Source organism: Dermacentor albipictus, chromosome 7 (assembly GCF_038994185.2).
Source record: "Dermacentor albipictus isolate Rhodes 1998 colony chromosome 7, USDA_Dalb.pri_finalv2, whole genome shotgun sequence".
Taxonomy (NCBI): domain Eukaryota; kingdom Metazoa; phylum Arthropoda; class Arachnida; order Ixodida; family Ixodidae; genus Dermacentor; species Dermacentor albipictus.
In genome coordinates, this window is record NC_091827.1 from 49,439,949 (window position 1) to 49,464,653 (window position 24,705).

The 24,705-nt window shown below is 43.3% G+C and overlaps 1 protein-coding gene across 1 annotated transcript in view; it reads right to left on the minus strand.

Moving 5' to 3' along the window:
• Positions 1-5,850: 5,850 nt before the first annotated feature.
• The window catches only part of LOC135902260 (uncharacterized), a 53,640-nt gene continuing 34,785 nt past the window's right edge, over positions 5,851-24,705 (minus strand). The window contains exons 8-11 of the mRNA XM_070522228.1: positions 23,516-23,645; positions 17,873-18,049; positions 16,565-16,681; positions 5,851-6,195 (exon numbers count right to left, since the gene is read on the minus strand). Coding sequence (XP_070378329.1) covers positions 6,052-6,195; positions 16,565-16,681; positions 17,873-18,049; positions 23,516-23,645 — 568 coding nt within the window. The 3' untranslated portion in view covers positions 5,851-6,051. The remainder of the gene's footprint in view (positions 6,196-16,564; positions 16,682-17,872; positions 18,050-23,515; positions 23,646-24,705) is intronic.

A 24,705-nucleotide genomic window follows, 5' to 3' on the forward strand; every position in this document is an offset into this window, starting at 1 on the left:
GACGCGAGGAAGATTTCTGCTACGGCGCCCGGTCTGCGATGTTCTCAAAACGCGCACTGAGACGCTCGCCTGAGTCCGCTGCCCGAATAATGTCATGACGGTTTGGTCTATGAACTTGTCGATACTATAGAGACTGTAAAGTTCAGTGGAGTGGAAAGGCAGCGGTGAGAAGCACATTTAAAGAATGCATAGCATATAGTCATGTTTGTGTTATGAATTAATGCACTGGATTACAAAAAAGGAGCAGCGGGAAATTGCACGCTGAGAACGCCGATAAACATACAGTGCGACGCAACTCGAAAAATAGTATTGAAAGGTCAAAGAATTTAGAAGAAAAAAAAAGATTGCATCGTCGCGACGGCACATCACAGTCCCCAGGCGTCGAAGTCTCTACAATGAAATTATTTTTGAACAGCTCTGATAGCGCCCACGCAACAATGGTTGCCTGTATACTGTCAAATGCTCGTATTCTGCGGCCTAAAGCTCATGGCAGGGTGCGAAAACGCGCGCGCGGAGAAAGCAAAACTGCGCGGACAAGCACGCAGACGCGCAGTCGGTCGCTGCGAATCTGCGCGATCGCTGCATTGAGGCTTCATTCTATTACGCTCCATTTAGTTATACAAACACTATAAGAACATATTTCACATAGTTTGCTCTCGGCGTTTACCTACCTTTCACGCAAGAAGCCGGTTCGGGAGACTCCATCGCGGCGACCGCGCCCAGTGGCGTTCACTGTACGTATTCGGTAAAGAAATAGCGGCTGTAAACGATTGTGTGCTTTCAGCTTGCCCAAGATTATTATTTAGACAGTAAGAAACTTCTCTCGTTTCGAAAGTACTTACAGAAATGTCCGGGAGAGCTCGCGCGTGGTGTTTTCAGTGAGCGCTGACAGCAAAACCTATGAGGAGCGCGTCACGTGATCCCTCATACTACGGCATCGAGGCGCTTCCGATAGAGGGCGACTCCGTAACTCCTCGCCGCCAATACATAACTTGGAAACCTGTTAGCATGCCCAAGAGGCCTCATTACCTGTAAGAAACTAAGTGATCATATCAATACAATCAATCCATCTGCCTTATGTTGAAGTTAGAGCCAAAGACCCATTCATTTAAGACTAGGAGCAAGAGGTTTATATGTGTGTAAAGCAAAATAAATTACAATCTTTGGCATGATACTGTGAATACTCCAGTCACGTCTTCTGAGCATATCCCTCTGCACGGGCATACTAAACTCCCAGCCAAAAAAATGTACAGACAGTCCAACTGGGTAACGTTTCAGCAATAAATAGCGAGATCATTTGAGAGAACCACATTATTGCATCATATATGAACTTGTCATAAAAGGGAACATACTATTGCTGGCATGAGCAGCGGTTGTGACTGTATTATTGTTCACCATACCATGAAATAAAACATTGTATAACGGTACTGATTTGTATTCACAAGCAGCCATCAGTCATAGTTAAACCACATGAATTATTATCTTATATGATTTGAGCAAATATATTAAGCTGCCTAATGAACATACAAAGAATACAAACTTGGTAATTTTGTCTCATATTGCTGCATCTACTTATTTGCAGCATACGCCTTCATCACCTTTGCGTGTAATGGCACAAAGGTCAAGGCCAGCCTGGCGACCATGCTTGCCACGGGGAAAAAGTAAATATTTAGTCTCTTTCCATAATAGCAAAATACATGTATTTTAAGAAATTCATCTATTCGCGCAATAAAAACAGTTATTTCATTGCCGGTGCATTTGTTTTCTTTCTTGTACTGCACGATTCAGCACTCAATTTTTTCTGTTTATTCAACATATATGAGAGTACAGCTGGTTCAGGAGCACTATTAATCTACCAGCAATAATGCGTAAGTTTAGAATAAAAGCAACAGGGGCACATGCATAACACATTCAAAATGTTATTGCTACCACATGTAAACAAAAATGTAAACTAAATTGTAGATAGCATATAGCTATGGACTTATGGCCTTACACACTCTTCGTAGGCTTGTCTATAAAATGTGTGTGTCTATTGAATAATGAAAATTCATGTTTGTTGAAAAATGTCTGCAGAATATTTTAGAAGTGTATAGGATTATATAGTTCTGTTTATAGACTCAAGTCTAAAGAATGTCGATACGCTATCTATAGACATTTCGTGGACTTACTCTACAAAAGTAGAACTACGCAACCCGATGCTTTTGTCTATAAACATTCTGCAGACATTTGTGTCAAACAAATTTTCATTATTCTATAGAGTCTATAGACTCAGACTCTTTATAGACTAGTCTATAAAAAGTGCATGGCCATAAGTCAATAGACTGGTGTACAGGAATAGTCTATAGATAATCTATAGCCACTGGTCTATAGACATTCTATAGACTTCAGTCTACAAAAGTACAACTGTAAGCCTTTACACTTGTCCGTAGACATTCTGCAGACAACTGTCTACAAACATGAATTTTAATTATTCCATAGACACTCTATAGACTCACACTATAGACTCATACTTTTTATAGGCTAGTCTATGATAAGTATGGCCATGAGTCTATAGAGTGTCTAGAGACAGTGTATAGACACTCTATAGACTCAGACTTTTTATAGACTAGTCTACAAAAAGTGTATGGCCATAAGTTTATGGAAAGCCTATAGACTCAGAGACTTTTTATAGACTAGTTTATAAAAATCGTATGGCCATAAGTGTATACACAGTCTATAGACTCAAACTTTTTATAGATACGTATATAAAAATATGGCGATAAGCCAATAGACTGTCTAGAGACAGTGTATAGACAGTCTATAGACTCAGACATTTTATAGACTAGTCTATAAAAAGTGTATGGCCATAAGTTTATGGAAAGTCTATAAACTCAGAGACTTTTTATAGACTAGTTTATAAGAAGCGTATGGCCATAAGTCTATTGACAGTCTATAGACTCAAACTTCTTATAGACAAGTCTTTAAAAGTATATTGCCATAAGTCTATGGACTGTCTATCGACTCGTCTATTGAAATGTCTGTAGCCAGTCTATAGACTTCATAGACAAATGTCTATAGGCTGTCTATGGACTTTCTATAAAAAATTTTGTAAGGGACTTAGGCTAGATCTACGCGCGTCCTGTTCTGCACCATGCGCCGGCTATCGTAAAGCTTCACTTACCATGGGAAGAAGGCACCTCAGGCCGCAGTCAATGAATCTAAACGCCTAGTCAGAAATAACATTCCGCCTACCCGCCGGGGCGCTGTAGTAGTGATGCGCGGCCACCCGGAATTTGTTCAATAAAGCCCGATAATTCCTGAAGTCACAGCGAGAATACTTGTTTGTGCTAAAAGTCCAAACGGATCGCAAATGGTTCGGTGTGTGCAGTGCGTTCCTTCAATGCATTGAGAATGCGTACATTTTTTTCGTATTGCCAGATGTCTTGCTCACAAGTCCTTGTGAGAGCCCCAGGAAACCCAAGCGCAGAAAATCAAGTTGACGGGAGCGATAAAGGTGATCGTTTTTAAAAACACGGAACAAGTGGAAAGCAATCGGTACCTGCTTGATAAAGTATGTGTATTTTTATAAAAGCCAGCAAAAGCGGCCCATTCGACCTCGCAGCTAAATTTGCGAAGTTCCTTATGAACTTCTTTCAACAAGACTTCGGCAACGGCAGTGCCATGAGACATCGCGAGAACAGCCTTTTTCTTTGGTATCGCTGCGGGGTGGGCGCGTCCGAGCGGCCCGTTTGCGCGAGAAATGTAAACAAGAGAACTGGCCCGATATGATGGCAGAGCAACGCCAACATCCGGCTTCACTTCCAAAGAGTGCTGTCAGGGCCCCTGTTCAGTTTTCCTTCCTCCATGGGAAGAACGATGGCTAATTATTACACGGATTTTCCTAAATATATTCTTGTTGTCTTCTATATCCTGTATTCTGTTGTCTATGTTCTCGTCATCGTTTTCCGGGAATACTGTATTAGAAAGCCAACTTGCGCCGATTATGCGCATGCATCTTTAGTCTTACTGGACCTCCTACGTTATATATAAAACATGTTCTGCAAAACTCCGTTCAATAACTGCCAATAGAAGGTATTGTACCTAGCTACAATAACGTCCAACCCCATTAGCACGAATAGCAATATATATATATATATATATATATATATATATATATATATATATATATATATATGTACTAACCATCATTTTCATGGTTCATAAAAGATCGCAGCGATGAACCTCCCTCTAGTACTTATTGTTGGAAACTCAATGATAGCAATGAAATTGGCGAGACGAAGTTTCTCTGTAAAGACCACGTTGTTCATGATGATGCTCATGTTGATGTGCCAAGGTGAGTCTTCCTTCAGAAGCTCTCGCATTGACATATTGACATTAACAGTCAAGGAAGATAGGACCAGTCGGTTACAAACGTCGTGGGACATGCCTTTCCTCTGGCTCAAATTAGGACAGGTCGAATTTTGAATCTCAAGTGGTATTTGTAGCCCAACGATACATGGCCACCAGTCGATCTGCACATCTTGTCAGTGCGCACAGCTTTTAAATTAATCAAATTACAATTACATTATTTAGAACCTGTTCACAGGGTTCGCGCACTCAAGCGAGGCATCATTTTGTTCACGTTTGCTGCTGATTTTCGACAAAACCATATAAGCAGTGCTAATACAGTTTATCTCCCTGACTTGTGCAATCGTCCTGAACTAATTCCCGTGGGTTTGCTTTTTGAACGCTATACGTGTGCCACCCCCCCCCTTCTTGAATCCGCTTTCAGCCCACACATACACACGCACACAGGAGGTACAATAAACCAAGTGATGTAAAGCTAGCATAAGGGTTCTTTTGTTAAAACAAACCGGATGTCGCACTAATGCGTCCGGAAAGACCTTGTTTCTTCGATGTCAACCACTCTTGAGTCGTGTTTCTTTCTTAGAACTGAGGTGAAACAGCGCAAAAAAGACGTGGACACAAGGAAAAAAATACCGCAGACAAGCGCTGACTGCCAACTGGAAGTTTATATGAATATCACCGGACATTTATAGCTTGATCATCGGAAGCATGCGCATATCATTCACAAAAACATCTGCAAATCATCATTTTATACTTTCTTCAAAAAATGTTATTTCTTTTCCCGAAAAGGCAAGAGAGGGAGTGCTTACACATTTATCGCCTTCCTTTCTTGCATGAAAGGCCTCCACTATTTCCCTTTCCTTCTTGCGCTTGTTTTTCCCTATGAATTTTGTCTTTTCAACTATGGGGGTGCATTGACACTTGTTACAGTGTCCAGCTTAATGACTCCCATAGCAATTCTTTAGCTTAGTGCTGTGCTGACGTAAATGACTGTAACAAGTGTCAATGCACCCCCATATTTGAAGAGACTAAATTCATAGGGAAAGGAAAGAGCATGAAGGAAAGGGAAATAGTGGAGACCTTTAATATAAGAAAGGAAGGCGATAAATGTGTAAGCACTCCCTCTCTTGCCTTGTCGGGAAAAGAAATAACATTTTTGGAAGAAAGTATACAATGATGATTTGCAGATGTTTTTGTGAATATGTGCGCATGCCTATGCTGATGAAGCTATAAATGTCCGGTGGTTTTCAAATAAACTTCCAGTTGGCAGTCAGCGCTTGTCTGTGGTATTTGTTTCCTTGTGCACTCGTCTTTCTCGTGCTGTTTCACCTCAGTTCTAAGTATGAACCAACTAGCTCTAATCAAGATATTACTACTGTTTCTTCCCTTCTCATGTCGGAAACACTTCTGGGTTTTACCGAAACTTTCCTTTTGATCTCACCATTCGAACACTATGTGTTCTACACTTTCAGGAAAAAACTTGCAAAACTAGTAGCGAAAGTGCAGCGAAAAATACCATCTTTATGTACGTTAAATAATAAAGTGCAAGAAACAAGCAGACAAACCGAAATGTTCTATTCGGTTGCCTCGCGACGGTATGAGATTTCAGGCGTGGGCTTCTCGCCTTGTCCAGCAACAAAGCGAGCTCTAGTGGTGACGGACAACTTGCAGCCGCCACCCCGGTGAGCGAACGAAAATGCCGCCTCACGTCAGCAGCTCGCTTCTTATGGCTTTCAGTCGAGGGAACTTTCCCTCGCCACAGCTGCCGCCGTAATCGTCCATGTCCACCCGATAGGCCATTATGCCCCCGAATTTGTCTGGAAGGGCAAATACCTTCCGAGAGCCGATCTGGGGGAAGGATCGAATATGAAGCCAAGTTAGCGCGATTGGCGTGAAATTAGTGCTAAACAGTCGATCTTTGCTATAAAAACGCAATCACAGCGAAAGGACCTGTGTAACGGAGGGTCCTGCATTTCCTGGCCGTATTCTTATCTTTATGATTCAGTTATGTATATTGAACGGCACTACAAAAAAATAATGTTAAAGGAGGATCACTACAGCGAATTTCTCTGTACTAGACAGCAAAATGGCGTCCCATATGAGCGCACGTAACTACGCAGACACTGCCCTACCATGGCCGCCTACTATATTCGGTGTGCCTAGGAAGCTCCCGTCGACAGCACCACGGGGATCACGCGGGAGGGCCGCTACTCCGCTGTAGCTGGGCTAGCTTGGTTTTGCAACAAATAGTGCTGCGAACCTCGATGCCAGGATGTAGTCAGGCGAGAGCGTTTTTCCAAAGAAATTTGCCACTAGAAAATTAGCCACTTTCCCTCTGTATTTCTTGAATTCACCTTTCAGCGCCTGGGAAAACTCCTATTGAAATATGCAGGCATTGCCCCAGACACATTCGTACCTACTGAAACAAGGAAAGTTAACAAGTACGCGACTTGGATAACACGTAGTATAATTTACCTCCAGGGCAAAAAAAAAACAACCTAAGAAGCCCCACCCACGCACGAGAGTTGTTACTGAAATAACAAACAAACTGACGTGCGCTGTAAGAGACTCAACAGATTTGTATTTTAATTCAACGTTGCCCAACTTGAAAAAGAACATGCCAGATAAGTTTACGGGATACCTATGTTGTAATAAGAAGTCTGTCACTAAAAGCTTAGTTGATGATACCGTCGGTAAAGAGTCGAATAGAATCGCACTAGCCTTTCGCCATTGTTCTCATAGTCTATCTTCTCGTGCAATAAATTCAGGGCTAACTTTGAATTCTGCTGTTTTTCAACCGCGTAAGTGAAATCTCATCTTTTATAATGTTGTTGTGTCTGTTGTATTAAATTTAAAATCCAATACATCCTCTAGCCCCGACAGCATTCCGAACGTCTTTAGGCGCTACGCTGAAACTGTTGCAAATTCTTATTTGTACTGTGCAGAAACGCAGCCACTGCAAAATTATGCAATAATATGCAAAATTTTCCGAAGATTGGAAGATATGCCAAGTCGTTCCATTTTCTAAGAACGGCTATCGCCTATTGCTGAAAAACTATCTTGAGGTAACGGTCAAATTACTGCTTTCTTTTTGTACTTAAGCAAATCGCTTGATTGGGTAATTCATGAAAAACATACAAACTTACGACGCACAAATCTTCCAACTATCATAATTTTTTGAATTACTGGCTATTTGGTTAATCATGAACGGTATGTTTTAGTCGATGGGAACAACGCAGGCTGTTTACCGCTTGCACTAGGTGTTTCACAAGGCAGTGGGCTGGGGCCACTGCTCTTTTCCGTAATTATGAGCTCTTTAATATTGCCAATCCTGGAACACGATTAGAGTGTCCTAAATGGTTCAGTTGTATTTCGCGCAATTGTGTGTAAGATCAGAGAAAAGTTCATGTAAGCTTCAATAAGATGTTTATCTGCTACAAAGATTGGGACATCGCTGGCAACACACATTTTCCTGCTTACATTTGCATAATGTGCAAAAATATGCATTGGAGCACTTCTAAATGATGGGGCCAATACCGAAAAATAAATTTCACAGTTGTCACCGTACCAACTCGCTTTCTTACAATCCTTGACCTCGTAATAACCAGACAAGTGGAAAATAGGAACAATTATGCACTTCAAAGTATAATTGATCTTAGAATGCTGCATTGTGAATTTTCTTCATCAAATCAAGTTTCCGAAGCAAAAAAAAAGCATATTTGGTTATTCGCCCGCTAAGTCTGAAATGATAAGCAACGAAATGTTATCCTTTGCGGTAGTCTTTTCGTGTTCATCTCATCTGAGCGGAATATATAAACACTGGGGAATTCTTCGAGACAAACTTACCTCATTAAAGCACAAATAGTTACCGAAAGTTGCAATCACATCATCTATACAAAACACCTGGTTAACCTGGAACGTTAAACATTGCATATACAGTGCTTATACTCAAAAGCCAAACTTATGGGGATCTGATTTATCTTGGAAACTGTACCGTGAGCACGCAGAGCTTTGTGAAAATGAAATTCAAATAGCTTAAAAAAGGTTCTACAATCACGAAATTTCCACCCTTCTACGATGTAACCCCCCAAAATTTTGGAAACTCAATAAACCAAGCTACTGTTCACAGATATCTATACTGATTAATAAGAATCGATAGTTTCTTCCCCCGGCATTGATAGCTGAGAAACTCAAAGTTTTTTTTTTCAGCTGCATACTTACTGATGAACTTCCCCTTTCTTTTGGCGTAACATGGATAACATAACCACCAACCTTCAGGGCATATCACTAGCTATAAATCGATTGCCATTTAACTCTTCACCAGGTCCTCATGGCATAAGCCCAAAACATCTAAAATTAACTCACCCTTCCGTGTGCCACACTTTGGCCGCTTCATTCCAGCAGTCTGTCGACTCCGGGCTTGTGCCAGATGACTGGCAGATCGCTCACGTTTTTCACGTAACAAAATCCGGTGACCCTTCACTAGCTTCGAATTACAGACCTATTTCGCTAACTAACATCGCTTGCAAGCTCTACAGCATATCTTATCATCAGCAGTTATGAAACTCCAAACGAAGCAAGATTTTTCCCCCCCATTATCAGCATGGCTTTCAGAAAGGACGTTCTTCCCAAAGGGCATGGTTCGAACTAAGTACTGATCTCCATATGGCGATACATTATTCATCGGAAATACGCGCCGAGTTAATAGATTTGAAAAGAGCTTTTGATAAAGTTTCACATACCCGCTTATTTAAAAAAAAATTCACACGTGAACATAAACACGATAACTATGAAGTGGATCGAAAGCTTTTTAACGAACCGCTCACAGAAAGTGTCTGGAAATCAACCCCTAACTCAATTCGCCCAAGTCAAACCTTGGGTGCTCCAGGCAAACGCACTTCGACCGATGGTATTTCTAATATACGTGAACAACCTAAACGCTAACTTATGCTCTACCGCAGGATTGTTTGCAGATCACTGCGCGATATAAACAGCGGTCACTAATACCGCGGATGTCGACACTTTCCAGGATGGTATGAACAAAATCAATAATTGATGCGAAAATGTCGCAAATGGAAATAAATGTTTTAAAAAGAAAAGCCATTGTGTTTACTAACTCAAACATCGCTGTCGAAATAGGTTACACTATATAAACCCTGCCTAACGAAGTGGTGCCTAATGTTAAACATTTAAGAATTATTTGACATGTACTTCGTGGAATGGCCATAAAGATAATGCGGTTAGAAAAGCATCTCGCGTACTTAAGTTCATTTGGCGCAACCTACACTCTGGTAACACCGATACGAAACTGTTAGCTTGCACTACGTTAACATTAGTACGTTCGAAAATAGTACGCATCCATAGTATGGAGACCTCGCCACTAATACCTAATCAACAAGCTGGAATCGTATAAGAAGAAAGCCGCTCGTTTCAAAGCAAGGAAGCAGTCTTGAACATTTAGCCTAATGGAAAACGTTCGAGAGTGTATGTCTTCTGTCGGTATCATGTGTTTTCTCATCAGACACCGACGTTGCAATGCAGTTTATTTTACTGACAGGCTGACTTAGATAGCCGGGGACGCGGGGCTAGTGAAGTCGTTTTGCTGCAGCTTTTTTTCCTTTACCCCAACCACTCATACGAATCTCCATGTATGTGGTAGATAAATGAATTTGAAATTAAAAATTAAGACATCCCTCAAATTATCTTCCCTTGCAAATCGCAGGCGCCAGGCACTGTTGTCTTTCTTGCAAAATATTTATCACAGTAATTAACCCTTCACCACCGGCTACATTACGTATGCTTGTCGCCTTTTTCCTCGACTAGACCTTACCTTTAATGTTCAGCCTTTACATGCACGGACCAACTTTTTTTCTACTCGCCACTTTTCTTAGCGATTAAGGAGCCATTCATATGAACATTATTGATTTTTGTTTCCTGATTCGGTCACTTTGAAATTCAGTTCACTTGTGTCATGTTAATGTTTTATTTCCTTTTCCTGAAATTTAAATTTCTGATACCCTCTTCGGTTGAGTGTACTGTTCCAAGTCACTGGAAACTGCAGACCGTATTATAGGTTTTTTGGTCATTGTAATTCTTGCTCCCTTGTTTTAAATTCACTGTAATGTGTATAGGATCGAATATTGCGACGTTTGCCTCATTGTGCATTTGCTGACACTTTCATGTCAGCTTTAGAGATTCATTTTCTTGTATCGTGCTTCCTCTACCTCCTTTTTCTGCCGTTATGCAATTATTCGCAATGAGTTACAGTGACTTTTGTTTTGTTATCATTTCCTCCTTATGTAGTGTCCCCACCTGGAATTAAGGGAAACTGAATAAATAAATAAATAAATAAATAAATAAATAAATAAATAAATAAATAAATAAATAAGCACATTGCCGTAACATTCACTAACAACTTTTCTTGAAAACTGCACCTTGACGACGTATATTGTTATGCCTTTCCGAGAACAAGGTTTTCTGCAATACAAGCTTAGAAATTCCCTTTGAAATGTTGAGCTACTCAATAACCTAACATTTATCCAGCCAAAGGCAGAACATACTTTGCACTGCATGGGGCCGGTAGTTTAAAGATAACGTTATCAATCTTGACAGTGTCCAAAGAAAGTCTGCACTTTATAAAGGTGAATCACTTTTTTTTGCGAACTATGGACGTTTTCAGTGTCTGTCTACTTAGAATTGTACGCCCGCCAGCTTGGCAGTGCCTACAAACTTGGGCTGCTGAGTACATGCTCATGTCCGTCTTCCTGGAGTGGTTGCGTCATCCGACTCTAGGCATCCGATACTCGCATCCACCGAGCCAGCTGACCCGCTTAAGAACATCCGGGTATGTCAGCTGCGGAACAACGTGTGTTTGCATCTGTACGCACAGCGATCCAAAAGTAAGTTTCCCACAACTGTGCACGCCAACCGGCTCTGGGCGCTCAAAAAGAAGCTCTTGGAAGACCGCAGCTTCGGCGAGAAATGTGTCAACTGGGACAAAGCGCTCGTCAGAGGGTTAGTTGAGCAGCTTGAGGATGGCGTACTACTGGAGTACTACTTATTCGCTGAGGAGGGCGAACGTTCGCAATAATCAAGCGGGTAATAAAGCAAGCGCAGGTTCTTTCTAACCATGAGCGTGAATTCACACATGAGCGCCTGCTCGAAGTAATGGAGATTGTCAAAGAGACGGTCGAGGTGCTCTGCCGCAGGGTATATGGCGGTAGCCAAGTGCCTGCAAAATAGTTGGCGCAATTTGGATTCTTGCGTTGAATGGGATTTTAATGAAGTTCATTTCATCTGCGTAAAGTAGTTAAGCTATAGTGACTACAGCAGGGAAAATTTCGAGTACACGTGGTTTGAAACTTTAGAAAATATTGCCAAAAACTTGGCACCCTCTTAGAAAAGAGAAAAAAAAATCACCGAAGAATATGATACTCCCTAATGCGAAATTGTAGTGCCGCTAGGTTTTCAATTTCGCGATACATTGCGTGGCGCGGTGAAACATCCTGTGAATTGGAGCGATGTGCGGCGCGAGTAACGTGCTAAATTGGAGATGCGAGAGCTAGCGCATAGATGACGCGTGGGGCGCAATTCGCAGTAGCCGCCGCTGACAGGCCATCCAGAAGACGCGTGCTACTCTGGCGCCATCTCTTAGCTAACATCGCTGCACTACGGTTTTAGTATTATAGCAATTATGTGGACACTCGAGGCGCATTTCGGCCGTCGCCATCGCCATGAGGTTCCTCTGAAGTCCAAGAGTTATGAAATCGCCGCAGCCTCCCTATGCGGTATGTGCGAGTGAAAGCGGGCGAGGGTAAGCCGGCAAACGCGGCCCAATGGACTCGATCTAACCGGCAAGTTGAGCCACTCGGTTGGGATTCGTGGTAAATATGTAACGGCGCAACATAAGACAAGGACAAAAGAAGACGTAAAATGACCAGCGCCATGTCGTCGTTTTATACCTTCTTTTGTCCTTGTCTTGTGTTGAGCTCTAACAAACTTCTTATGGACACGATCTAGCGTGCGCTAGCGAGGAAGGCGGGCCGAAAGCGTGCCCTCCCCTGTCGCGTGCAAAAGATGAGGGTCGGGGGGGGGGGCGGAGGGGGCTTATTTTCGGGCAGTTGCTACGTACAGTGCGGTAGCGCGGGCGCTGCATCTCGAAAGCGATCTTCGATGTGGTCAAATTGTGCGTCCTTAGAGGTTTATCTGCAAAGGGATCTGCGATGTTTACAGAATGCGCGTAGTGCCGGTAGGTTCCTATGCGCTGTGCTTTCGACGTTTCGTTCGCGCTGTAATGAGAGATCAGCAAGGTGAAATCGATCGCAGCGGTTGCAGCAATTCCGCAGTCCAGGGGCCCTATAACGTAAAACTATTTCAATATGTTTTTATTCCAAACTCCTGACGTCAGATTTGCGGAACCGCCGACGCAAGCACCGGCGGTCACCCAAAAGGTTGCCTGTACAGACCAATGAGACACTCTCCTCGTTCATAGGAGGTCACATTTGTATGCTTGAAAAACGAATACCATTGCCTACACTAAGCGGCTTGTCGTATCTAATTGGCTGACAAGAGGCGAGGAGAACGCTCAAGTGGAAAGGGATCCGCTGGGGCAGAGCCAGTGCATTGAAAATCGATAACCGGATGAAGAGGGTGCTGCCGAGGTCCGCGATCTGTCGGCTCTCCCTTTCTTGGCTTGTGGTGGCTGGTCGAAAATCGCGACGGCATGCAACGGAAGGTTAAGAATGACGTTAAAACTGACCCTCAGCAAAGAAGAGTAGGCAGAATGAGGTGTTAAACGTGCCGAAAGTGCTCTAAAACGTTACACGGCCACGCAAGAAGTTTTATTGTACGCAAATATACTCATGCTCTCCGGCAGGTGCAAGTAGCCAGCGTCTCGGCGATCGGCGGCAACCATCTTTTATTCCTTTGCGAACGGGGCAGCCTGCGGCTATTCCGAAGAAAATTCAATTTTTTTCGGCATATTAATGCATCTTTATCGCGTACACGTCACTTTGACGCGGTGAGTTTGTGCGGTTTTGTGACGTCACGTGACAGGCAGGTGTAGTGGGTGCAGCCCGAAAACGTTTTACCAATGGCCGAGGGCAAATGGCATAGAGGGGTCGAATCAGAAATATCTGTCTTTCTTTTTTTCTGTTAAATCATGCATAATCAGTGTGTACATATCATATTTGATGAGGATCTTTTGCGGTTTTCGTGACGCCGCGTGACAGACAGGTGAAGTGGGGGTGGTCGAAAAAAGTTTTTAACCAATCGTGGAGGACTGATAGCAGAATTGGAATCGAAAAGTTTAGAATAGTTTTACGTTATAGCGCCCCAGTATTTCGACCGCGAGTATCAGCGCTAAAAGAGTGAGGTTTGTTCATGTTTGCTTGGGCCCGCGTGACACCGTGCTTGTTGTTTTGTGAAAACACGCTGGCGGGCTAGTTGGTTGGATCGATGGATAGATGGAAAGCTTTATTGGGTCCTGCAAGGCTATAGGGTGACCCATAGGACGGCTAATCCCACGCCGGGACCGGAGGACGGAGCATCGCGGCCGCGCTGCGGGCTCGGTGGACTGCCCAAAGCTGGTCAACCAGATCCGGACTGCGAATGGCAGCCTCGAACTTGGCCAGGTCCTGAGTGTAATCGGCTTTGGTGGTTCGGTCGCACGTCCAGAGTATCTACGATATCTATGATATCTATGATAGCATGTGTAAGTGTGATTGAACGAAGACGTAGAAGCAGACACACATAGACAGCGTTGTTTCTGTCTGTTGTGTATGTCTGGGAAAAGGCATCCATCTAACGTATTCAGCTCGTCAACAGCAAAACCCGCGGTGTGCGCCATTTACTTTTTAAAGTTCGTGCCCGTAATCCTAAACGTACTGTGTGATCTCACTCACTGGAATTTCAAATCTCACAGCGTAGTGAGTTACTTCAACCATATTGAACTCCAGCACGGGGGGTTGGACCACACGCTCACATCTCACTTCGGTTATACAACGCGCCTGACAAAACCGTCTCCTCGGGCATACCAGAAATGATCCGCTTTCCAATACAGCTCGTGTCCCGCGATACATCGCTGCTGCCGCAACTGCGAACTCCAGACACGCCAAGAAACGCACACCTGCTGCAAGCGCGCAAACTCTCGTTGCCATTTCTTTCTACGTCCTCGTTCAGTCACGCTTACACATTCTATCATTGATAATTAAATAGAAGTGCATGTTTACAATATTATATGGCCAATAAAAAACAACTATCCTTTCTTTGTAGAGCTAACTACTAATTTTCTGTCGCAGACGGTGCGCCGCTTTTCGTGCGAAACTGCGTATTTTTCTAATGCTTTCGCCATACCATCCTCCATTTTCCGTCTTATGGTACAGCTGCACTTTCTTCTCCGCTTTCCTCCTCTCGTATTGCAGACCCCCCTGTGCTCCGCTTTCGCTTTCATCTTTCACTACGCTCGCTCGCTCGGCTACGGCGACGGTCTCCGCAGAAGGGGGTGCCTTAATAGTTGCGCTTTGAGACGAACGAATTTGGCACAAAGGTGCCAAATTCTTCACTGAAAATGTTCAATGATGATTACGACCCTTCCTACTGTGAAATTTGAGTGCTGCTTACACGTGTTTTTATTTCGCCATACACTGGCTGGCGCTGACAATCTGTCTATTGCGCCATGCTTGTAATTGAGCGATGTGTAGCGTGGCTGCCTCGCTAATCGGTTTATCGCGAGAGGCATAGCTTTGGTGACGCGTGGGCGCGATTCACAGTAGCCCCGTCAAACAGATCCCTGTTACTAGAGTTTTGTTTTCGTACATGGTATCGTTCGACGCGCTCACCGCGTGCCATCGCTGAACACACCACGCGTGCTACTGTGGCACCATCTTGTAGCCATTGTAACCGCAAAGCGGCACTACGCATTTCTCTTCCAGCTTTCGGTCATACCTTCCTCCTCCGCTTTCCTCCTCACGCTCTCTTCGCTTTTCATCCCCTGCTATTTGTTCCCTCTTTCCTTATTTGCTCAGTTACGTCGACGACGCTGGAGCCGGAGCACTCCGACGCTCAACGCAGACACGGGCGCTTAAGAGTAGTGCTCTGGAACAGGACATCACAGCTCTGCCAACTTGCGTCCAATGGAGCAATAAAAACGGACTAACTTGATATTGTCACGCTGTGGTAACGGTGAAGAACACAGAAGTGAAAACTGATTCACAAAACTGACTGTTATTTGGGCAAATCTGTGCACAGCAAAACAAGTGGACCTCGACGCACAACGATATCGGCGTGCAGAGTGTGTGATCGCGGAAAATCAGTTCTGCGGGTCAAGCGTGTCGGCTTTTATACACGACTATTTGAATGTTCCATCGTAATCGCTGGTGCCCGTGCGCTCTTCCGAAAGTACCACACAATTCGTGTCGCACATACAATTTGATTAGACAAAGTTCGGCGAGAATGTCCACAACAATAGAATCAACGATATCATTTGCGTAACGTATAAATCATGTTGGCGCGTCTTACCATGATCAGTGACATGTTAGTTGGCGGGTGAAGCACAGTCTCAATAAAAAAGGTCCTACCGCCATCTCATTGGCAGTAATCAGAGCGGGGTTAAAATGCATCAATTTTCTTCACACTACACTTATCCTTAGGTGCGGTATTCAGAATTAGCATATTTTTTATTCATTGTTGAGTGAATGAGTTGCAAACTTCATGGCTTCGTGCTTGAAGTTTTTCAGTTTTCATCACTTTTTTTCAAAGGACGCAATATATTAAATAAAAAGAAAGGTTCTCAATATCCATTTTATTTGCGTTTTTTCTTTTATATGCAGCATACCTTATACATTTTTGTGGTTGGCGAGAAAAACGATTGCTCTGTTCTTATGTATTTAGATGGGAGCCCCCCATTTATGAGCGTCCTCTAAGTCTTTCTTACGATTACACGGCGCCAGTTTGTATATATTTCAGTCATTCGTGAGGCATCATTTTTTTGGTGGGCAATGGCAGCAGTGTCAGAAGTATTCATAGTCACCGTAGCGTTGCCTGCCGTGTATGAAGGGCTACACTGAACATCTCCGTTGCCGGAAAGAGGAGGTGACCAGAAATACTGAACACGTATTCGCTCGCCGGCCGATTTTTTCAAAGAATGTAATGCTTGCTATAGGTTAGCCGTCGGTTGTCAAGACATCAGATATGCCAGCTACACAAATGCTAGCCTCACCTTCTCCGTTACATTCTGGGTGGTATCGAACACTGCCAGAAACTGGGTGTTCGTGTTCGCCACGCACGAGGAGCCGATGTCCCGGGCGTCCTGGGTAATTTTGCTGTGTTTGCATACCTGGAAAAAGCAACCCACGAATTCAAGAAGAACAACATTGATACTCTCTGTATGAAAATAACTGGTCTTCATGAAACATGAAACATGTACAAGCGTAATAAATGCGTTAGATCTATTTTATTTTTCGTATTGTTCTTAGCGCTAAAGGAGGTTCGGTAGGTGTAGTGCTCCTGCCATCGACGAGATTGGAGCTCGTGTTTGTCTAGGCCCGTCTTGAATGCTGTTCGTGCTCGATGTCGTGAACCGATTCCTTGAAAACGTTTCGAGGAGGCACTACGACCCAGCGACCTGTCGCGGTAGCTCACTGAATGTTGATTTCGCTCTGCTGAGTTTCTGGTCGCAAGCTCGCTCCCGGTCACAGAAGAAGCCGCATTTTGAAAGGGGCGAAAAGCGAGACACGCTCGTTCATTCGTTTCACACTTCTATCTGTCGTACATCTATCTATCTATCTGCCTTACTTCTATCTTCTATCTTCTATCTGTCGTACATATCTATCTGCCGTTGATATGTACGACATATCAACGACAGCCTGTCGGTGTTAGCGCTACACCAGGTGTGCTAAAGAAGTGTTTTAGTAGCGAAAAAGATGTGCATAGAACAAGACACTGCATTTATACTACTCGACAACGGCGGCTGTTGGCCTCGATGCGATGTGCGATATTACACAGACAAACTAATATAATTATTTTTGTTTTATGAGGTTAATTACACGAAATCATGCAGCCTATTGAACTACGTGTGTGTGTGTTTCCGTTCTCTAAATCCTTTGTGTTGTTCTTGAGTTGTTTGCCGCATTGCGGAAGTTCACGATCTTTGCTCAAAGTAAGCAGGGCGTGAGCCGCTATTTCGGACACCTACGCCAACTGGAGGCACGTTTCCATGGTTTCGATACTCGTCCACGCGAACGAGCGAGCCAGCGGCTGAATGATAGCGTTGAAAGGCCATGGTCTCGCGACACGCAGCGGGCACATAACAAGGCGTGAAATTGTATAGGCGTTACTTTTATTGTTAAATCATCGAGGCGTTTTGATTTATTGTGCAAACGGCTGCCTCTTCGAGCAATCCAGTTGGATGTTTAAACTTGGACGATCTGCAACAGGTAATTATTATTTTTTTCTAAATTAGGCATATTCTTAAGAGCGCCTTGCATGCCGTTTGGTTGGCGACTATTGACTTTCCCTTTCCACTCACCATCCCGTATTCCATGATGACGCCTTTTTGAGCGCGGGTGTTTCTATTGCGGGCGTCAGTCCACGTCTTCGGCATATGGTACGTCCGCGCGAACATGGCGAACGATAGCAGGGCGTAGCGCCGGCCGCTCTCGGTCAGTTCTTGCAGACGCTGCTGTACCTTACTGCCCAGTAACGGCTGGCGCAGAAAAAAAATCGAAACAAAAAAGAGCGTGAGAGAACCTAAATAAATGAAAACAACACGTACACATTCTACTCGCGTTGCGGGTGCAGCGCTAGCTGTGACTCTTACAAGTCATTGCTTATTACTACTATTATTATTACTATGGCAGTGGGTGGCGAAGCTGTCACCGAATACTCATCGCCAAGTTTGTCTTGGCAGGTGCTGCTGCGGTCGCTTTGAAATAACCTTGAACAAGCTTCTGCTGCTGCGCAATTCTTCGTCCCAGGCCTAGCCAGATCGTTCAGCTGGAAAGTTCGAGCGATGTTTGTGATAGCCCGCTGAGCTGCTGTCCAAAGTAGCCGGTGCTAGCTTCGACATCGCACCGAACCATGGCGCCTTGATCTTTCATCGGAACATAAAAGACGCTCCCGAATCAACAGTGCTTCGCAGTTGGTGGCGACGCTGTCACCGAATATTCATTGCCACTTTTCTCTTGGCGTGTTGGCGATTAATTTTAAGAGCAGTTGTTTGCCAGTGCTGCCGATGGACTACTGTCAAGTTATGTTGGACCTTGTACTGATGCTATAAGTATATCGTGCTTTATTGTGTTGAACACTGTGCTGACCGATATTTAAATGCGTACCGATATTTAAATGCGAAGATGCTTCGGAGCCAGAGAACCATCGCCCCATCTCTGGTCTTCCTATCTTAGCGCAACTGTTGGAAAGGGACGTGTTTTAAACGATTGAGGGGTTTGTTTTAAAATATGACATTTTATCATCTTCCCATTATGGCTACGGTTCTAGTAGAAGCACGCAGGCGCTTTTTGAAGATCTGTCTATCTACATTAAACATTTGAACTTAACCAGGTAGCCTGTGAGCTTTTTTTTAGATATATCTAAGACTTTCGATTCGGCAACCCGCAGTATTCTATGTGCTAAACTACCCAATTACGGGTTTCGGGGATATTTCCATTAATTTATACAAAACTACTTGGTACATTGGTCTCAGATTGAATGTATTGGCGACCAAAACACGTTTTTGCGGTTTCCTAATGAAGGGGTTCCACAGGGTTTCGTTTTGTCTCGGCTTCTTTTCAATTCGGACGTTTGCGACTTGGCACAGGTAATTAGATGTGCGATTTTCCAGTATGCAGATGATACGTTGCTTGTTTCTATGCACATGCAGAACGAAGCAGCTGTCGTACTTCAAAGCGACATAAAAAATGTGATGAACTGGGTTGGAAAAAACCGTATACAAGTCAGTGCTCGGAAAACTCGATTAGTATGTTTGAGAAATTCGTTTAAGGCTCTTGTAACAAGTGAACATGCCTTCCTTCACGGTTCTGATTGCTTAGTCTGTGTTTGTGCCCGAGTACAACATGTAGATAGTGTCAAAAGTATACTTTGATACTGACATATCATGTAATATTCAAATGGCTCGTATTTGCATGCGATTACGTAATGTTGCATGTGTCCTTTACCGTATAAGGAGTTATGCGCCTACCAAGATTAAAAAAGTGATAGTGCATGCCGTAGCCTACTCGCATCTAAGGTACGACATTTGCCGTTTTTCTTTATTGCAGCGGATTTTGGAAACATAAAATTGAGCGCCTATTAAGCTTAGTAAAAAGTGTTGCGTACAACCAAACCACGGATAACTTATTTCGAGATTTACAAATGCCGATTTCGAGTCTTTGTTTCGTTCGACAATTCTGATTCATTATTTCTGGTGAAATGCTTTCCGAGAACCTCTCCGTAAAAGTGTTGCTTTGCGTAGACATCCCATACATGTAGTTCCTTGGAGAATAACGCGCTAAGGAAAAGGGCAAAGAAGGTACTACATCCGCCACCTGTTTAATAACCAGTGCTCTACTGAATCAGACAAATTTGTCGGCTTTACAAAAGACCGTAGAGGCAATGATATAATTATTTTCACATGTACAAAGTCTATTGTGTAGTAGTGTGATCTTTGTGAAAATTAATGTGAGACTGTTTCCGGTGTTACCTCAATTTCTTTTCTTTTTTGTTCTCGATAGGTTGTAGCTTTGTTTACATATTGTGCCATGTTTACTAAGTTTTAATGTTTGTGGTTTGCTATGTGTTTTCATTTGAACATTAGATGTTGTTTACAGGGCAAGTTTAACTGAGGAACCTGTGATAGGTTCTTTATATTTTTATTTGCGAATCAGATTAAAGCATAAGCATAACTTGGGGCAGCACACCTGCTTATACGGCAATGAAATACCCCGCTTCTGAATTATTGCGATTCTGCTGTTATGATGGGCAGCATGTTACAATGCTCATAACTGCAGGGAGGAATACAAAGGCAGGGCACACAGGTAACCAGAAACCAGCAAAAAAGCAAATGGAATGGCGTGAAAAAGGAAAGCAAATGCTTATCGCACGATATGAACACCGGTTTAAGGACCCAAGTGAACGCGTTCCTGCTACTCCTAAATGTATCCTTATTGCCGGGCATTGCTGGAAATCTGCAAATTTTTAGGTCTTGCTTATTTGTGCCGTAGTTTGACGTTGAGTTTGTCTGTAAAAAGGTTATATAATGCAATGCCGTGGATGGCAGGTTTCTGCCATTCAAGCCCACAGGAGGCTTCGGCAGACCTAGCAAAATTATATGCACAAATTGATTATTTGTAATATAGGTTATTATTATTATTATTATTATTATTATTATTATTATTATTATTATTATTATTATTATTATTATTATTATTATTATTATTATTATTATTATTATTATTATTATTATTATTATTATTATTAATATTATTCCGGATTATTAACGGGACACTGATGAGAACAACTATTTTACTGTAGTCTACAATAAAAATTTATGTTGATGATTGGGTGACAGTGAGGACGGAAACGAAGAGAAACATGCTCATTTTGTCACCAATATTTGTGTCAATTTTCCTGCAACATAACCCAGTCATTAATGTTTTGATGGCCCACAGCTAGTGTACCTCTGTTCAGGAACCTGTCAAGAGGCAAGGTTGAGTAATGGAAAAAGTTACGTGTCCTGACACGCTGTGACATGATTGCTTTATCTGACTACAAATGTAAAGTTTATTATAGGACAATATGATGCATAGGTACAATTCATGCGAGCCACAGATCTGCTTTAGGGCCAGCACAAGCCACATAGTGTTGCCCACACACGTTATACTTCTTAGCAAGCTACAATGGTGCTCATGGTCATGGTCATGGTGCATTACAAAATCCCTCAGCTGCATAAATAAAGGAAAAGGGTGCAAATAAACGAGCGTTATCATCAAGTGATACAAATACAAACTAGTCGTTTTCGCATCTGTGCATGGGTGCTGCCTACTTGAGATTACGCAGACCTTGTGTCACAGTTCTGCTTTCTTGGCAGCAGATGTGTTGTGAAAGGTATCCATGACATGAGCCGCAGAACTTTTACTGCGGCTCAGGATAGAATTTTATCCTCATCCACCATTGGTTGTCACGTTTAACATTACAGTAGACTCGACATTTCGAACTCGAGGGGACGCCAGAATTTGGCTTAAATTATCAGAAATATGAATTATCAGATTAAAGCATAAGCATAACTTGGGGCAGCACACCTGCTTATACGGCAATGAAATACCCCGCTTCTGAATTATTGCGATTCTGCTGTTATGATGGGCAGCATGTTACAATGCTCATAACTGCAGGGAGGAATACAAAAGCAGGGGACGCAGGTTACCAGAAACCAGCAAGAAAGCAAATGGAATGGCGTGAAAAGGGAGAGCAAATGCTGATCGCACGACATGAACACCGGTTTAAGGACCCAAGTGAACGCGTTCCTGCTACTCCTAAATGTATCCTTATTGCCGGGCATTGCTGGAAATCTGCCAATTTTTAGGTCTTGCTTATTTTTGCCGTATTTCAGTATTGCTGACATCCGTGATGTCCAGGTGATACACACTGCCGAATCCGCATCTAACCTTTAAGATAAGCATGCAATATCATGAGCTCGCAAAGTGTTTTAAGAACCGGAACAAAGTTGTGCAATGACTTTTCTATGACCTCTGCTAATACACACTGTACACCTCCTAAGAATGACATTAGCTTGTTTATTACATTTCATGCTCATTCCTTTGATGACGCTTACTGCTTGCTTAGCAATGGCCACACTTAAGGCCTCAGCGCATGCTTTCTCACTACCAACTGCAGGTGCAGCAGTCCTGAAGCTCAATTCCATGAAAAGGCTGTGCCCTTATGTGTGCACAGACTTCCTTTAAAAGAAAATAGTGAATGTCTGCACACCTGCGATCATGTTTGGATTGTGCCGCCTTCCAAACTTGCTCTCCTCAGTTATGCTAATATTTCTCATGCCGCACACTACAAAAATTTTTGTGCAGTGAATACACATATGGTATTACGGCATAATTTAAAGTGAAATTTTGAGTTTTAGCATGTGCACTATGCTGACACAGCTAAAAATTTCCGCTTGATTTTCTTACATGATGCTTTGGTGTGTAAATCAATTTCTTTCATTTGTGCTTCTGTCGCCTAGAGCCCAAAGTTTGTCACCTACTGTTCGCAGCATAGCAAAAGTTTCACAGTTTGGCAGTCAAAGGCTGAACAGGCATGTCATCGGAAACCAGCCACTGAGAGGCTACTGTTGAGAGTGTGTCTTCCAATTAGTTCTCATACTTGCATTTGTTCTCTCATTGCTTGCCGAAAGCTATGGCTTTCATAATGCTGCACACAGTTCGTGAAAGTGAGTATGGAGCGTTATCACATGAGGTGCCGCTGATTTGTACAGATTGTATGTCTGTTCAATTGGAAGTCACCTTCTTGAGCTGCATCGACACCTGTATATCAGATTATTTTTCTGTTCGTAAGATTCACGCGCGCACTTGCTGTTTAACATGCTCCGGCTGAGCCCTCTCAAAAAACGCCACCATCTCCACCTTTGATCAGCTTAGGTCCTTAGCCACTGCCGCCAAGTGTTCCCACTCCATCTCTGCAACTCTTGATAATCGGTCTTTGAGCTGATGAATTCCTGGCAAGGCTTGCCAATGACATGGATCGGACACTTGTTTTGAACTTGCTCGTTATTGACACGTGTGATGTTCGCGTGTTGCTAAGTAGCGAAATGTGTTCTTCGTGCTTGTTTAGCTAGCGCTGAAAAGTTTCGTTAAATGACGCAATCAGTGCCAATAATAAATGCAATAGCCAGTGAATTATACGAATGACTCAATGCAACAGCTCATGCCACTATTTTACTCAAATTTATGCACTGTTCGCCTCATACTGCTGAGTGCTTGTAGCCTCTGCCTCTGGGGGCACAAGCCATTGCATTTGAAGGTATAGGCCATTCGTTATGATAGCTTTTTGTCTACGTTACACCATGAAGAAATCTCGTGATCCTAGCCACATACAGGTTAGCTGTAGATTAATGAAAATGGGGCAGGCCACGTTAGTGTACGTTCGCTACTAAAAATTCGCTTACCAGTGACAGCGTGAAGTAAGGTGTTAGCAACACATTGTCGGGGTTCGGTGAAACAGGGTACAGCCGACGAAGGTTTCCGGCTCTTTCCGTGTGTACTTTGATAACAATGAGCGTTATATTTGGGAAATCTCTGGAAGGAAAAACAAGGAAAGAAACATGGTGGCGACACAAATATAAGAGCGACAAGACGCTTCATATATATTCTTAGCGAGGTTTGCCCGCCGGCAACTTTGCGAATGTTTGTTATGAAGATAACAGGACATGGCAGGAGAAACGCGTGCAGATCGAGGGGGAAAAGGGGTTCCCTTTTAGCTTACGGCTTCATGCTGAAGTGAGAACTAAAAATTACATTTCTGATTTTATACTGAAACGGAGAGCTACGTATGACTAGTAACAACTGCGCACACGTATGGCATGTAAATGACACCCGATTAGGCGACTTTAACTCGCCCCGATTGCAGTCTTCAGTTACTGCGTGTTGCGGTTAGGGTGGCGTTGAAGGCGTGCAATCCACCAAGCCCATCGACCACGGCGTGAAGTTGTAGAAAATGCAGGAAAAACGGTTTATTACGATTTGTCATCTCGTGTTGAAATCCTTCCTCTATAGCTGCAGGAATAAAGACGTATGACCTCGTGATACACAATTCGGCTGGAGAAACCGAGATTTGCTTTAAAAGATTTAGGCTGGACGTCTGGATTCCGAGGACGCGTAAATGTAGTGCTGCGGCTTATTACCGTCTCAGTTTATTTTCCTTCCGCGGACAGAACAATGTCCATAGTACCTTGCATAGAAAGGGCCTTGAATTTCGGCAGTGTTGAAGCCTCCTGGCACGCCATTCGAGGCTTTATTGGTGAGCTGCATACTCGCAAAGTTCACGTTCTAACCTTACAGCGTCGGTCTATACAATCTCCGACATTTCCCGCCGACGAAAGGCCACGGGGAGCTCTAGCCACGCCCTCCTAGGGTTAACTACCATGCACATAAAAAATCACGTAAGAACGCGGTCGTGGGAACAGCAACCGACAATACACAAGTTGGCACTGCTAAGCATGCATCATGCGGAGGTTGTAGGTTCGAATTGCAGCAGTGGCATGCTATCAGTTTGTCATTTAGGCTTTAATTAATCAAAAAGGATGAAAGGCGCTGTTCACGCAAGTGGTCGCGGAGTCGGAGAAGGCGAAAGCTCGTC